Below are 16,545 nucleotides of genomic sequence, written 5' to 3' on the forward strand. Positions count from 1 at the left end.
TGTCAGTCCACTCCTGCATGATACTGTCTCGGCCTTTTCTGGCCTGTGAACACGCCGGAGAAAACAGACCAGGTCATGTAGATCCAGTTCCTTCATGGTCCCTAGTGCTCAGTGCTTAGTGAATGTTGAAGGAATAACTGATTCCTTTATGAACTAATAATTATGAAAAGCCACTCATACGTTTTTAAAATTCTGTTGTTTATTGGCACAAAAATTATTCAGATACAACATGGTGTCTAGACACGGCTACACTTTATATTTTGTGCATTTAGTTTAACATTTGTTTTGCTCATTTCCAACATGTAAGTAGGCCCTCCCTGTGTACAGCACCGCCTGACAGCACTTGTTCTCCAAGCCCCTGCTCTAAACACAGAGCATTCAGATGTCACTGCCAACACCCCAGAAGTAGGCCCGTGTGGGCCACTGCCCTGCACTGTGATGCCCTCTGTGCATCGGCACAGCTGAGGTCACCCAGTAATCTGAAGAAACTCCCCTCCTAGTGGTCTGGGTCTTGAAGTGTGTACATCGCAGCATCGTGGGTGAGGCAGAAGACGGACCTTTTCCCACCCATTTTGGCCCATCTCGCATATACTGTTGCTGCCGTCTACGGACCAGTGAGGTAATGGGATGGGTGAAAGTGAAGAAGGCGGCAGAATTCTGCATCCTTACGGTCCAGAATCCTAAGACGTGTCCTCCATGACCTGAGGCTTCTTGACTGCTCTGAGTTTGCTGTATTCATGTTGAGAGGCACGACTAGGCCATTCTGCGATCAGCAAACACTTACGATGAGTTGTGAGTTATGTCAAAACCCGTATTTCTAAAGTTATGGATCTTCTGTTCCCTAAAATCAATGGCTTGATTTAGGTAGCATTAACTGTGTTTACTGTCCTGGGAACCAAATCAAACCTTGTGTTTCTGACAATATATTCTTCAACAGCAGCTAGAAAGTTGGTTCAAACCAACTTTTTAATATACAGTAGTTCTTTTCATTTACATTTCAAAATATTTAACAAAGTTGAACTTTCCGACCATGGTTTCAGTTTAGTGGAAGCATATACCAAAGTACAAAAGGCTCAAGGGAAATGCTGTGGGCACGTCTGGGCCTCCAGTTACCAGAAAGGACACCTAAGACGACAGAAAGAAAAGGAATATTTTAATAATTCGGGCTTCTTCAAAGCTTTACACAGATATGAGTACATTGAACATGGAAAGACCAAGGTCTGACAGCCCCCGGGAGATTCCCTGAGATCTCCCAGTACTAATTGTGCAGGACACACTCGTCATTGCTAGTCAAGTGCGGACGCCTGCTGTGGTCCCAGGACACTTCCCCACGGCCCTCTCGCTCAAGTTTCTCCCTTCGAGCCTCAGGCAACTAATCAAAGCAGACCGAGTGGTCCTTGATGTTATAATCCCAGATCCAAAGTTTCTCTTTTCATCTCCTTCTCTGTCACTGCTCTGGCTTCTTTTACTTTGCCTTCCTGTATCTTGGAATTGACAGTAAAATCTAAAACGATCCCCCTCAAGATAAGGAAGCCTCACTCTTCTAAACCATTTAAAATGTAATTTTAACTTATTTTGGTATTTGCCTTCCTAATATGCATCCATATTTCTCAAATTTCTGCTTTTTAGAGCAATGAGCACACACAGTGAATACAAAATTAAAGAGATGTGAACTATGATTACCCTTTATGGATTACCACCCCCCCAATCTTTTCTGGGGGACTCTGGGTTTGGGGCACAGGGTGGGGTCCTGACTGCTTATTTTAACAAAAGTACTCCGAGACGCCCGCTCACCAGCCAATGTAGCACTGGCAGAGGTTTTCATGGGAGGTGGCTTGTTTGATGAGCAGCTCCACTTGTGTTGGGACATCCAGCGTTTCATCATGAGAGAAGTCCCGACCTAGGACGGGAGAAGCCCAAACATTGCGTCTGTACCTGGTCACAACGGCCTCCTGGCCGTTTGGATGCAGCACCAATCAGTTTATCCTCACGCATGAGTATGAAGGCTAGACAAGGGCTGGATTTTAAATCTCCCTCCATGGGACCTGAATAAGCACCAGCCTCCTTCTCCTAAAACACACTTGGTTAGAGAGAGTCACGGCCTGCAGGCGGCTGAGTTCAGCAGGGGCACAGACCTGGCTGACGGGTTTCTGAAGATTTCTTCTTCTAACCCAGAATCACCCTTGAGTTGGCAAGTGGATGAGAAACCCTGTTCTGTTTCCGTCCCACTAGCCTCCATCTTTGAGTCTTTCCTTCCACAGGGCAGTTGCTCCCATTATAAATTTATAATCTTCAACTTCCAAATGCGGCAGTACAAGGCTGGCTTATGTTGCTTCTTAGTCAACATTCAACATGCCTTTCCATCTCCACAAGGATCATTTCAAGTCCTTTACTCTCCCCAAATACCCAAACCTCCCCTCTGGCTTCTCAGCCTCAGCAGATGCCCCCCTCATCACCTACTATGCAAGTTAATTATTTCACTGATCACAGTTTTTGACCCCTGATGTGTTCGAGGTGCTGGACTTGTTTAATATGCGCTTCCTCTTTGCTCCCATGACCCTGGTAGAGCTGCCCTCCTCCCACTTAAGGCCAAGTTCACCTGCGCTTTGGATCCCATCACCTCCTGCTTTCTGAGGAGCCTTATGTTAATTACCCTTCCTCTCACTCATGCCTTCCAATGCTCCTTCTCAACTGCCCTTTTCTTACTGTTTTCTAAACATGCTCCTCTCTTCCATTAAAGAAACAAAGCCTCTCATCTAACCACTTCTCCAGCTACGCCCTTTCCTTCCTGCACAGCTGAACTTCTCAAGAGTTCTGAAATTTGTCTCCATTTCCTCGCTTCTCTCTCACTTCAGTCTCTTCAATTGCTTCCCCTGGTGCCAGGCTCATCCCAGCTCTTAGAAGGTCATCAATGACTTGGGGCCATTCTTGAGCCCTCCCCATCATCAATCCTTTTGATTTTACCTCCTAAAGATCTCTTGAATCCAGAGAACTGACTCTGGGTGGTGAACACACAATGTGAGATATAGATACAGTATTACAGAATTGTATACCTGAAACCTATGTAACTTTACTAACAATTGTCACTCCAATAAACTTGAAAGAAAAAAAAACTCTCTTGAATCCATCTCCACTGCCACCACCCTAGTCTAATCCACTGTCTAGGCTGGATGAGCGGCAGCTGCTCCCTCCCTCTGATCCGTTCCCCACACACAGCCAGGGCAGGCAGCATTTCACACAGTAAGCCCAGCCAGGCCCTCCGCTGCCCTCCCCACCCACTTAAAAACCGTCAGTGCTTTCCCACTGCCCTTAGGATATAGGAGAAAAACATAAGGTCCTGTAAAATCTGGCCCTGGGCTACTCAGATTCAAAACATTTTGCACTCGGCTCTTCCTGTCTTCCTTCTCTGGAGCAGTCAGACTGGCCACTTTCAGACTTTTCTTGCCACACTCCCTCCCACCGCAGGGCACTTGCATGCTGTTTCCTGCGCCTGAAACAATCTGCCCCTAATTAACTCCTCTTTCAGATTTTAGCTCATGGGTTGGTTTGCTTAGGGAATCTTTTCCTAAACTCCTAAATTTAAATTATTGGCCTGAGAGCTCTGAGTCCCTTTCTTCCACTTAACACAGTGCTGCCCTTTAGATTCTGAGCCCCACGAAGGCAGGGAATCTGCCGTTTTTACCAGCACTGTTTCTTCAGCATCTTGCCCTTGTAGGTGTTCAATAAATAAATATACCATGATGACAAAACGTATGTGCCAGGCCCTAATGGTAAGCACTTGCCATCCCACGTCTCCCGGAGCCTCACCGGCTTCTGAGAGGCAGTCTCCTCATCTTCAGATGCAGAGACAGAGGCCCAGGGGTCACACGGGAAATGGTGGAGCTGCGGGCTCCGGCCTCCCCGACTCCCACCCACTACGTCACACTATCTGGTCAATGGGAAATGTCTCCTTTTCAAAAGGAGACTTCTCCTCTTCCACACTCTCCACTCCATAATGTAACTGCTACCAAAGTACAAACAGGCAAGGATCAGAGTGGTCAGATTTGCTCTAATATCAAGTCATGATGATAAAAATTGTGTCCCTAAATTTGGCTGACTTTGGATCCAACAGAACTTTACATACTTCTGTTAAAATGAGATTAACAACATGACGTAACGTAAATTTATTGGTCATTAGAAAGGGAATCAGGGCCGTTAATTGATGGCTTCAGAGACACTCCAGGTAGCAGCATAGTCAACGTTTAGGCACCAACACCACTGGGAAATGGGGCTGACCACCCACTCAGGAGAGAAAAGTCTCTCCGATTTTATGATCCTTGTAAGTAAACACACATCCGCACTCACCCGTGAGCTTATCTCGCACTCTGTTAATAATCTGAATAGCTTTCTTATTTAGGGCCTCTGGTTTGACCAGGCCGTCTCCAACTGGAACACACAAAAGGAAAAATAACAGTAAGAATTAGATCATCACAACACGTTCTATGGACGCCCTGCTTTTCCCAAACATTCACTTCTGTAAGTGTTGAGCAATTCTTCCTCTGTGTCTATCTCTGTCCTCAGAACAGAATGAGAAATTCATGGAACCTTTTCTGCTCAAAGGCGGTTTTGTTGCTTCATCTTATTGACCTTCTCGTGGAAAAACACAGCTGCTATTTTCTTAATAAGCTAGTCATTGGCCCAAGTCCTCAGAGGTTGGACTTACTGAAAGAATGAATAGATTCTGGCACTGTGGTCCCCGTTTTCTTATGGGCTGGTTCCCCAAGTTCCACACCATCCAAAATTTCTAGGAGGGAAAAAAGAAAATCAATTACAAAATTCAAACACCAAGAAGCCACTGTTCCAAGGTATTACCTCTAATTCTTCGCACACTACCTTCCCTCTAACACTTGCGGTACCCACCTCAAAGGGAAAAGGAGAGAGGAAGCATTATGTAACTCTTTACATCTTTAAAAGTTTTTAAATCTGCAAAGCATGACTTTCCAAGCAAACAGCATTAATAAAATGTTCTGACATAGAGAATAAAAGCATGAGTCAATGACCTGGTGACAAACTTATTTGCTTTGACAAAAACTGGTAATAAAGAAAACTAGCTTTCAAGCGTCACACACACAACCAAAGCGTTATTCCTCGGAGGAAGTTATACATCAGTTCTGTGGAGGAAAAGTCCTCAGGCTTTAGGGTCACCCTCCACTGACCACGGCCTTCCACAGAGAAACTTCTAGAGTCAGAATTCAGTTATTTACACATTGCCCTCATACACCACAGGCCTTCGAGATGAAGCCTGTGATAATAACCCTTTTATTAATGACCCTCTGGAACTTACCTGTTAAGCCACATAAAAACAACCAGGCCTCCCACCACGTGGTGCCACCAGACCTGGGTGCCCTAATTCCCCTCTGCACGCCACAGGCAGCATACAGAAGTCACCTGCTAACAAACCGATGAGGTGGGCCCTCAGAGTGCAAGTCTCACACACTTTGGATGAGACCAGCCACGCGCACAAGGCACCTCAGACACTGTGGGCGGGTCACCAATCCTACCACGGTGTCCAGGGCCAAGTCCACGCCTGTTCCAATGCTGCTGTGACCCAGGACCCCAATTTCCTGCCCAGACGCCTTTCCCTCTCTACCCATCCAGATGCCATCCATCCAGTAAGGCTCAGCTTGAATTCCACTAAGTCAAGAGCTCCCTTAACTACTGTAGGTCAGTGATAACTGTTCTCTAAGTCCCACAGCCCTTCTAGTCCAAACCAAATCGCGTGGTCCTTGACTACACGGTGGGATGTACTCTGCTTATTACTTCATGTATATTTTGGTCAATACTATAATGTGATTCTGCGCTTCTTTAGGGCAATCTGTGTGTCACATTCTTTTTGTGCCCTTAAACGTTTATTATTTGGCTTAGCTAAGGAACTAGTTGCAAATGTTCCCTAAATGACTATACAGAATATTTACTTTACATCCCCAACAAGTTATTTCCCAAAATGTGAACTGCGTATTGTTAGATGTTATGAGGTACAAAGGGGCAGGCTGGGGTGGGGGACGAGGAGAAGGCTAAACAAAGTTAAATAGCTTTACTCTATGACCTCCGAAGAGTGTTCCATACACAACCCACAACCCACTGTGGCTCATTATCTTCCTGGGAGCCTGTTCTTTGGACCACACTCTTGGAAACAATGTTTCAGTGGTTTCCTGGCTCCTCAGGCAGCAATGTGAGTACATTTCTGCTGCTTCCATCTTCCTTCCCATTTCTGAGCTATTAACAATGCTTTAGGTTCAAGGTAATATAGTTAATAATTATCCCAATCCAGATACCACTAAGGGCATGCTAAATACTGGCTAATATTCAGACACACTTTTCATTATATTTTTATACATAGATTGGATAGTTTGATCAAAATTTCTGAGCTTTAGGTACCCACTCCATCCTGAGAGGCATTAAGATAAAAAACATGTATTAGGTAGTTGGTGCTCAGTAAATATTTCTAGACCAAATTTTGAATTAAATAAATGCCTGTTAGGTGATATTTTAGCGGTGAAAAGAACCTTCCTTCCTTCATGTTTACTTCAACATCCGTTAGTACTTTGAGTCATGCCTCCTAATGGCAGAATCAAAGCTCGCCCTGTTCTAGAAACACTCTGGATAAAAGAGGACAGAATCTGCAGCCTCCCATGGGAGGTACCCACCTACAGACTGGCCAGCAGAGTAGGAATCTGTCCTCGTTCGGGATCGCTTGTTGCCTTTGGTATTTGCTGAGGAAATAAATAAATAAAGGGAGGATTAGAAAGTGCTTCGCACTTTGACTTGAAAGCAACCTTGGTTGGTGTGATATTTTCTTACCGTCATAAAAATATAATAGTCCCTAAAGCTCTAACCCCTCACAGAGAACCAAAGACATACGACTCAGAAGTGGGTAGATGTTAACACGGGGATCCCATCCAGTGCTGAGGGACACACTATATCGCTGAGCTGGATTTAGAAAAGGTAAACCAGGTAACAAGGGGAAAATATGACTTCCCAGCAGTGGCTCAGATGGCTTGTGTTACTAAACTTCTTCTAAGGATGTAGGGACCAAGGGGAGACAGATACTGCTGACCCACGTGCTTTGTATTTCCTATCAAAATTCCAGCTTGTTATTCTGTATGAAACCCAAACAACCAAAAATCACTAGGGTACTTAATTTATCCTGAAAAATATGTTAATACCTAAATTGATGATTGGAGTTTTTGGTTCTAGTTACTAAAAACACTTGAAATTCATTTCTAGCACCAGAGCTACTTTGTGAAAATGTAATGCAGTACCTCAGTAATGTATCTTGGGCGAAGGGTTAGTGAAATGTAACGTGTCAGATATTCCTAATTTGGGAGGGGGCCGACTCCAGCTGCCAAGCACTTGCTAATACTCACTGTCCATCAGCCTCCAGTTCAGCAAGGGGTCGTAGACAAAGGCTTCCAGCACAGCCATGACACTATCCTTGTGTTCCCGCAGAACCTCCATCACTGTGTGGCACGTGATTCTGTAGTTGCCATCCAGACCAGTCACCTGCACAAGGGCCAGAGCCAGTCACCACAGGTCACTGACACTGGCCTTTTAAGGCCTTACAACCAAAAGCCAGAGAGTGGAGAGGTCTATCACCCCCACGGAGGAAGTAGACACAGGCCATTACTGATGTATCAGGCTGAGAATATCTTCGGAGCAAGGGGACAGGACTGTGATTCATGTGAAACAAGGTATGATGTAAAAAGTGATAATACTTTCAAAGACTGGTCATTTCTAACACAATGGAAAATACCAAGGAAAGACTGCTGAAACAACGTGGGCATTCTGGGGAACTGATGAGATGTAATAAGCAAGTCCATTCTCAGAGAGGGTCGTAACTGTACTGGCCCATTCCCAAGTCACCAACATCCACTCACCTCCATTGCATTGGTCAACATTCTCGTGAGTCTAAACGGAATCTTCTCTGGGAATTTCTCTCTGGTCATAGCAACCTACAGGGCAATAGAGAGAAAAAACCAAGTCCACTGGTTAGGTTTTCTGTCACTAAAGCCAGGCGGTTTCTCTTTGCATCACCAGCATTAATTTCAATTAAAGCACAGAAATGAAGTAGCTTGAGTTGAGTGAGGGGACTTGTCACAGGGATTTAAAAGACAAAAAAATAAAAATAAAAAATAAAAAAGAGGGAGGAAAAAGGACAAACGTGCATCATGCCCAGGCCGCACGGAGGGCGAGGGTGTGTGAACAGTGAGTGGCCCTTGCTCCACGGGGTGGGTAGGGGATGATGTTTGAGTCCAACTATAGCAAGTATTGAAGAGCATGGGTTTCCTTTCTTTTTTTTTTAAAGTTTATTGGGGTGACAATTGTTAGTAAAGTTATAGATTTCAGGTGTATAATTCTGTAATACATCATCTATATCTCACGCTGTGTGTTCACCACCCAGTCAGTTCTCTTTCCATCACTATATTAGACCCTGTTTACCCTCTTCTAGAGCCCCCTTCCCCCTTATCCTCTGGCAACCCCTAAACTATTGTCTATGTCTATGAGTTTTTGTTCCTTCATTTGTTTGTCTTATTCTTTTGTTCTTTTCAGTGGGTTTCATTTCTTAGATGGAGTTTCTATCACCTTGGTGGGAGAGGCAGGGTGAGGGATGAGATAATGCATTTTGGGCTTGAGTTTGCCAAAATGGCTGGAGGAGGGTGAAAACCGGTCATCCGGGAAGTTGAGCTTTCTTTTCTGTGGTGTTCTGGGATGCGCTCACCTCAAAGCAGTCCCCAAAGTCAATGTGCAGGATTTTCCCACTCAGCCGGTCCAGCATCAGGTTGGATGGGTGTCTGAGAAACAGGCGAGAGACAAAGGTGGGGGCAAGAGAGCAGCACTGATACATAAATCAACAAGTATGTGCTACTCTAGGCCACAGGCTGGCAAACTATAGCCCTCAGGCTAAATCCAACCCCCACCTGCTTTTGTAAATAAGGTTTTATTGGAACACAGCTATGCTCACTTGTTTAAGTATTGTTTCAGGCTGCTTTTGTCAGCAGACATGAGTAATTGTGACAGAGATCGTATGGCCAACAAAGCCAAAAGTATTTATTATCTGGCCCGTTATAGAAAACGTTTGCCAACACCTACTCTAGGCCTGAAGTGAGGATTGATCTGTGAATCACAGGTTGCCCCATAAACACCACGATAATTTGGTCACAAGATAAATCGCTTCCGGCAGTGCTGCTGTCTCAGAGTAACAAGGCTCTAGCATAACTATTGAGACCTGTCCTGGGGGCCTGTCTCCCTGAGCCCCCAGCCAATCCAGGCAGGACCACCTGACTCTGTCAACGGGCACTGTTTTCTAAAACAAGAATTTATTATTTTTGTAGGATAAAACTATTTTTGCTCTCAAATAATTATATGAGACATAATCCCAGGAGAAAAATAGTAGACACAGGAAAACTAGTTTTAAAGAAAGTCTGTTGAGTCAATTTCTAAGCATTCCTAAACTACTTTTTCAGTCAGTATATTTGGATAAAATTTATTATGACTATCAGAAGGATCTACTTTGGTTGGTTCCAATTACAGAAATACAATTATTTTATCTTAGCATAGTGGTGACTGATAAATGTTTATTGATTAAAACCAATCAGACTTACTATGGTTTTTAATACATTAACCTACGCAGAACGTAGTACCCTCGAATTATTTCTTTAGTTTGATATGCTGTTCTGTTGGCGTGGATAATAAATAGGGGCTAACGTTGATGCCACAAAAAATGCCTCAAGTACAAAATACAAACATTTACCAAATGGTCATAAATCTCACTAGAAAACAAAATGAAACCACTCAAGAATACTACAATGGAGAAAGAAGACTAAAAGAAACAAACTAAATTCACTCACCTATCTCCCAGGCCCAAAATATACCCAACCATGGACATGACTGCTAAAGAGCGGGTATAATTGGTTCTTCGATCAAACCACACCTAGAAGACAGGAGCATGAGTGAACCAAGGCTCTGGAAACTTCAACTGGTTTCCACAGAATTATACGCCAATCAGTAGTTTGCTTATATTCCATCTTAACCAGTTAGAACGTATAATGGAATAAAGATCCCATTCACAATTACAAAAATAATAAACATGTTGGGAAGCAACTTGAGAAATGCACAGAACTTAGACGAATACACTTTGCTTAGAAATATAAAGACTTGAGTAAACAAAAATATTCATATTAAGGATATCCATTTCGGGTTGTAAAGATACAATATGCTCCCAAATTATTTGACACATTTAATGTAATTCCAGTAAAAATTCAGTGGCATTTTTTTTTGAGTGTTAATAGTATGGTACTTGAGAAAAAACAGGCAAAAAGATCAAATGAAATAGAAGCTCTAGAAAGAAATCCAAGGGCATATGGGAATTTAGTGTATAACAAAAAAGGAATCTTTTAAGAGGGAAAGGGTGGATTATTTGGTAAATACTGTGGTTTTGGCTGATCATCTTAATAAAACTTATATCCTAATCTTAAATTCAAAATTTAGGATTTTAGTTAGGATTTTAATGTAAAAACAAATCTTATAATTAGTACAAGAAAATATATGTACAAAGATACATAGTTTTGAGGTGGAAAGGGCCTATCTAAATATAAAGCCAACAGTACAAACTTTAAAGGATTAAAAAATCTGTTAATGTAACTTTCAAAATGTCTCTGTATCAAAGAAAATAAAAACCCCAAACCAAGAAACATGGCATTAACAATATTAAAACACCAAATAAACAGGAAATTCATAACACACATGAAAAAGATTTAATAGCCTTAATATATAAAGAGCTCAAAACTACTGTTGAGTCAAGGGAGAAACATTATGCTGAATCTACACCTGCTAAATTGCACGGCTCACCCATTTAACCTTCGTGATAAAAGACTGCACATCATCTGCAGTTAATCGTGACAATGAGCCCCCCAGGTGAGCATGAGCCAGTGAGCACGCCATCCCGACAAGAGGGGGTGTGCCAAAGGGCAGCGAGTGCACGAAGAGCCCCGTGTCCCATACCTCGGAGCTGGGGCTTTTCAGCCACAGCAGCTTGGCCAGGTCGTCGCCCGCCGTGTTATTGACGGCGTGCTCAAACACCTCTACTTTCTGCATCAGAGTCAGGTGATCGTAGTCTGGAGCCATCTGCAGCAGAACACAAATGTTCTCAGAGAGCAGCCCAAGACAGAGCTGCAACCCAGGAAGAAACAAGGCTCCGGGGCCAGGCAAAGCTGGGTTCTAATTTCACCACCGCAGCCACAGGAGAAGGGAAATCAGAACGTTGCAAAAGGAATAATGGAGTGGCCACGCTAACCTGATGCCCACAGGAACTGCCGGGGCCTGCGGGTAAAACATGAGGCCTCCACGCAGGACAAGCCTACTGGTGTGAATGAGCACTGGAGGAGTCAAGGATTTGGGTACCAACAATTCCTTCTTATTCCTTACACATCTACTAAACAGTGCTCTGGATGCATCAGGTATCTGAGAAATAATACTGTCCGGCCTCACCTAGGATGAGGAGAACTTAGTTCCTGGGCTTTGGGACCCTTCTGTTTCTTAGAGAAGGTTATGTGTCAGGACTCGCATCCTTAAACCTTCCTCAATAACTAATTCCCTCAAATCGCTTGTTCAGTGATGGACATATGTAGAAGCACAAGAAAAGCAGCTTCTCCGACTTGTGAGTTTTGCCTCCGAGACATACCCGCAACATGATGCGATGCTCGATGTTGAGAAGGATCTTCTTTTTCTCCCTGTAGTCCCGGATGAGGGCGTGCAGCGTGTCACAGTGGGGGACCCAGCCGATGAGGCCCGAGTTGGTTGATAAGGGAATGACTGCATATCTCTGGATGCTGGCGCCCACAGGAAAGCAGGGTTATTGTACAGTAATAGATCACACCTTTGGTCTGCTCATGGCGCATGCAAATAGTTACAACGAGCCCGCTGCACGGGGCTGTTGTGAGGTGTGTAATGAGGGGCCTTTCGCAAAGGCTAAAGCACCAGGTAGAGACAGTGTGCTGATGGGATGAAAGCCTATCGGCCTCTCAACCTGCCTAACAAATGCGTTGCTTTGGGGGAACAATCCAGTGATTACTTCTAAGCCTAAAATAACCTCCCAACTTATTACGCATGTTCTTGATCGAGAGAGGTAAGAATGTACTAAGGATAGGAAAGGCTGGCCAGGCTGGAATCCCACGAGGGGTAAAACACATCAAATTTGCAGAATCTCCAGTCTACTGGCCACAGAGTGTTCCATGCTGTAGCTTTTAGAGGTTGTTAAAGGCATTTCGTATGAGAAATATGGAGGGTTTTCCTTTTTGTGTCTGACACCTTGGCTGTTGACGACTTCCTGTCAGGTACATACTTTTATAATTTATTTCGTAAAGGTACATGGCTACCCGGGAGAGATGTAGGAGAAAACTAGAAGACCTCGAGTCCTTGCCGTGTTCACGGCGTCCTGAATACCTGAGGTTTTTCCGAAGAGAGGTTGGGTCATTGGCCAGGAGGGTGTTGACCAGGCCGAAGAGCTGCATTACTCGTTCGTCCTGCCGCAGATCCTCATGGCCCTTTAGGAGGAAAACAAACTCGTGCCCGTTGCTGCCTGAAAAAAAATGGTGGGAGAGGTTAGGGTGGGTCAGAGGGTCTCCAACCCGTTAGGTGGGAGACCACCACTGGATTCAAAAGACCCTGCAGACGGCAGTACCTTACCCTGCAAGCAGAAAAAGACTCCCTAGAACTGATGAGAAGAATGGCCATGCTAATGATGGTCCCCCAGTAAATATTGTGCAAATTAAAAATTTTAGAAAGCTGTCTTTGAGGACCAGGCATGATTCTGCACAGAAATGGTCACTCTATATACTCTCCTCCCTAACCCACTCTCTGCCCTTCTTTGTCCTGCTCTGGCCTGAGAAGGCTGAGCTCTCCACACTGTATCACCTGGGCTCCCAGTTGGGCTTGGCCAATGGGGGCACTGGCAGGAGGTCAGAGGGTGGAGAGAGGGAGAGGTCAGGGTATTTATTTGCCCCCGACAACCAGCCTGGCTACAGTTCTAGAAGTAGCTACGTTCATCTATGTGGTCTACAGCTTCTGGTGCTACAGGCCCTTTCTTGATGGGCTCCCTTTCAAGTGTGGAGGGTGGGGGCAACAGCGTCTCACTATGGGTTCTCTTAACTCTGCTCACACCTCTGGAAACAGTTCCTTCATTAGGTCTCCAATTAAATACTGCTGAGAACCCGACTGACACATGTTTTAGTGTCAGGAGACGCCAGCCTATGGAGAGACAATCACCTGTGGACCACAAGCAATGGTGTTGGTGAATAATCACTGCATTTCCAATACACGAGCATTATTACGAAAGGCATGAGACCGCAAAGCACCACCCGAGTACTTAGGCCTCAAACCTGCGAGAACTCATCCCTACTTGTTTGGATTTTACACAATCATTTCCCACAGGGACTGTGATGGTCTGAAAGAATATTCCAGAGCCCAGAAGCCCTTCCTTCAATGGAGCCTGTCATGTCCACGCTTGCCTCCAGATGCCTCGTTGTTGGCCTCACAGCTGCCCCACAGCTGCCTACCATGCCCAGGGCTCCACATTGCAGGCCTTACACTTCCTTCTACCTGTTCTCTGTACGATCCTTTTGCTTCACTGAAACAAGCACAACTGTATGAATGAACTAGGAGTCTTGAGGATGGAGAGACACAGCATATGAAAGATTAGTAGTGTGAACAGCGAGCACTAACCTCAGAGGACGGGGCGCGCAGCCAGGGTGAGGGGACACAGGTGGCAGAAGTGCACAAAGCTCCTTACCCATAAGTGTCAGCTTTCGGGGCCTCTGCTTGGACGTGATGACTTGCAGAGATGGTGCTATGGACTGAATGCGAATGATCGGCTGGTTGGGGTCGTAGGTTCCTGGCACAGCCAACTCAAGGTCACGGCACATCAGGAGTTTGGGGGAAACATACTGCAGCTCTAAGGATGTGAGCTGTGAAGAATTACCACAGTTAGTTTGCTGCCCCTAGGGAGGAATTTAAATGCGATTTTGGTATTTTTCGATGAATTGCTAATAGCAATGACTTGTCCCAAAGTCTGCAGGTGTAAGTAAAACCAGGTGCTGTGGGGTTAGTGTTCCAACATTCCCAGCAAAACAGAAAGGATTAGAAAGGGTGAACCCTGCTAGACCCTGAGGATCCTACCTGTGGCAGCTGCTTTGAGATTCGTCTGAACACGTGATAATAGAGGTCCCAGGCTTGGGTGAGGTCCTTGACATTCCCTGATTTCATGTACTTCCTGCACCACTCTTGGGCCTCCATTAAATCTCGACCATACGCCTGAGAAGGAATACAAGGGACATTTGCATGTGGTGGCAGGTGTTGACTACGCCACAGACTGAGTCCTCTCAGTGGCACAGGTGTGGGGAGGCAAAGACCGCTGGGCCTGGAGCTCCCGGTCTCAGGATGGCTTGTTTGGTCAAGTGAGGTCTCATGAGGTTTTCCAGTGAAAATTTCAGGAGGGTTTTTCACTTAAAGACAATTAAGTTTCTGGTGTTTTTACATCCTGTGACCTCCGTCACAGTACACTTTATTCAAGTCAGCAGAAAGGCTAGAGGGAAAGGAGTCTGATAAAGGTTTTGGGTCATGTCACTGCATGTTTTATCCCATACCTGGTTAAAGGAGGTTTCCTTCAGAGTCTGGGGTCCTCGTTCCATCATAGCATGCAGGGGCTCCAGCACCTCAAACATGCCTTTCACGTTCCTCTCCCCAAAGTACAAACGAGAAGCTTCTTCCAGGCCTTCGTGCCACATCTCATGCCACAGGATGGCCACTCGGATCAGCTCCTCACTCACCTGGATCGCAGAGCGGAAGGAGAGAAGCACCAAGGAAGGAGAAGCTCAGCTCAGAAAGGCCTGTCTCGGAGAAATGGGAGCTACTCTTTCTGGCAGCCAGAGGGAGCACACAGCACTGCCGTGAGGAAGAAAAACCACCTCACTCGAGACCTCTGGCCAGGTGACCGGGGTGGCTGAAATCCCACACTGGTTGCCGACTCACCATCATGGCCTGCTGCACTAAGGTGTTGCTGTGCTCACACATGTTCTTCAGAATCTTGTTGGCTGCATTGTGACGGGCTGTGGTCGTAGACTTAGAAGCCACAGTCAGTGGGTAGATGAGTGCCTGAAGCAAACACAGAGGAACATTTGCAAACGTTTGCGAGGAGCCTGGCACTAACTTTAGGGAGGATGACAAAAGAAACAGTGAGTATGATATTCATGCTCATTTGAGTCTACCAGGGAGAGGCTACTTAATTTTGAGGGTGAACTCTCTTTCCATGAAGGCTCCTGGAATGGCTAGCTGGGCAGACCCTCCTTGGGGCAGGATGGGAAGCTTGCCTCCCACTTCCTGAACTTATGTCTCCAGGGCAGGAAAGGCTGAGCACCAAAGCAAAAGGTCAGCTGTTAGACGGGTCTCCACATACCTGCGGATGATACCGACCAATGTCTGTGAGAAGCTGGTGAATGAGACGTCCCACCAAGGGCCTGGGCGTATCGATTCTTGCAATGAGCTGAGGTATAACCTGGCATTCAAAAAGACACAGTATGCAGCACATGAGCCATGGAAACAGCTCTAGCGATTCTTCTGGGCAATGACCAGCTCTTGTAACTTGTCCTGGTAGATGCTGGTGGGCACTAAAGTGATACGTTCCTTTTAGTTCTCTAAGAGATACTAAGATAATACAGAGCCTAGACCTGGGGACCGGTCCCTGTGTCCTCAGCAGGCACACGCCTGCTGCCTTGTTACTCTGACCACTGCGTGACTCTAAGAGGAGAGAGGAGAGCTGACCCATTGTCATACAGGGATCTGGTCCCGCTCCCCACACAAGAACGCAGGACATGGTGAGGCCAAAAAGGAACACCCACAGAGCCATAGGTAGGGAATTCATACCACTATATTCTCGCTGGCGGCTGGGTTGGAGACACAGGAGGCAGGATCCAACGATACGCAACCCGCTGTCCACTTCTCTGCCAACCAACCCACCCCACTTGCCAGCTGCAACCCGCGCTTGCTAGCTTAGCCGCGGAAGTTATATCAGTGGCTAATGGCTAACTGGTTACAGTTGACGGTCAACTAGTTACAGTTGATGGCCATCTACTACCTGAGCCAGCATCTTTCCACATGAGGCCGAGAGCCTGGAAACTGCTCTCTGGGACTCTCTCCCCACACCCTATCCTCACCTGTAACCCAACAGCCTCACTTATAACCAAGCAGCCTTACCCATAACCATCCTCACCTGTAACCAAGCATCCTTACCTGTAACCCAGCATTGTCACCTGTAACCAAGGATCCTCACCTGTAGCCCAGCAGCCTCACCTGTAACCAAGTGTCAATCTGGATCGCTTTCACCCCTTCCACCAAGGCTTCATTTACATCTGGCCAGTGACCATAATCAAACCATAAGGTGAGGACTCTAGAAAAGAAAAACGAGGAAGTCACAGGAAACTTAGTTTCCCAGCTTTTGTCTGTTTTTCACCTTTA

General features: G+C 45.7%; 1 protein-coding gene across 2 annotated transcripts in view; it reads right to left on the reverse strand.

Annotated features, from left to right (window-relative positions):
* Nucleotides 1-177: 177 nt before the first annotated feature.
* The window catches only part of MTOR (mechanistic target of rapamycin kinase), a 115,982-nt gene continuing 99,614 nt past the window's right edge, over nt 178-16,545 (reverse strand). For both annotated transcript variants that reach the window (XM_019746727.3, XM_019746728.3), the window contains exons 41-58: nt 16,381-16,477; nt 15,488-15,586; nt 15,064-15,186; nt 14,679-14,861; nt 14,212-14,346; nt 13,826-14,000; nt 12,481-12,616; nt 11,720-11,867; nt 11,041-11,163; nt 9,888-9,970; nt 8,759-8,831; nt 7,917-7,991; nt 7,407-7,542; nt 6,687-6,752; nt 4,703-4,783; nt 4,345-4,425; nt 1,795-1,900; nt 178-1,125 (exon numbers count right to left, since the gene is read on the reverse strand). In XM_019746727.3, the coding sequence (XP_019602286.3) occupies nt 1,110-1,125; nt 1,795-1,900; nt 4,345-4,425; nt 4,703-4,783; nt 6,687-6,752; nt 7,407-7,542; nt 7,917-7,991; nt 8,759-8,831; nt 9,888-9,970; nt 11,041-11,163; nt 11,720-11,867; nt 12,481-12,616; nt 13,826-14,000; nt 14,212-14,346; nt 14,679-14,861; nt 15,064-15,186; nt 15,488-15,586; nt 16,381-16,477 (1,936 nt within the window). In that variant the 3' untranslated portion in view covers nt 178-1,109. The remainder of the gene's footprint in view (nt 1,126-1,794; nt 1,901-4,344; nt 4,426-4,702; nt 4,784-6,686; nt 6,753-7,406; nt 7,543-7,916; nt 7,992-8,758; nt 8,832-9,887; nt 9,971-11,040; nt 11,164-11,719; nt 11,868-12,480; nt 12,617-13,825; nt 14,001-14,211; nt 14,347-14,678; nt 14,862-15,063; nt 15,187-15,487; nt 15,587-16,380; nt 16,478-16,545) is intronic.

The sequence above is a fragment of the Rhinolophus sinicus genome, chromosome 14 (genome assembly GCF_057876585.1).
Source record: "Rhinolophus sinicus isolate RSI-liver-muscle chromosome 14, RSI-T2T, whole genome shotgun sequence".
Lineage (NCBI taxonomy): Eukaryota > Metazoa > Chordata > Mammalia > Chiroptera > Rhinolophidae > Rhinolophus > Rhinolophus sinicus.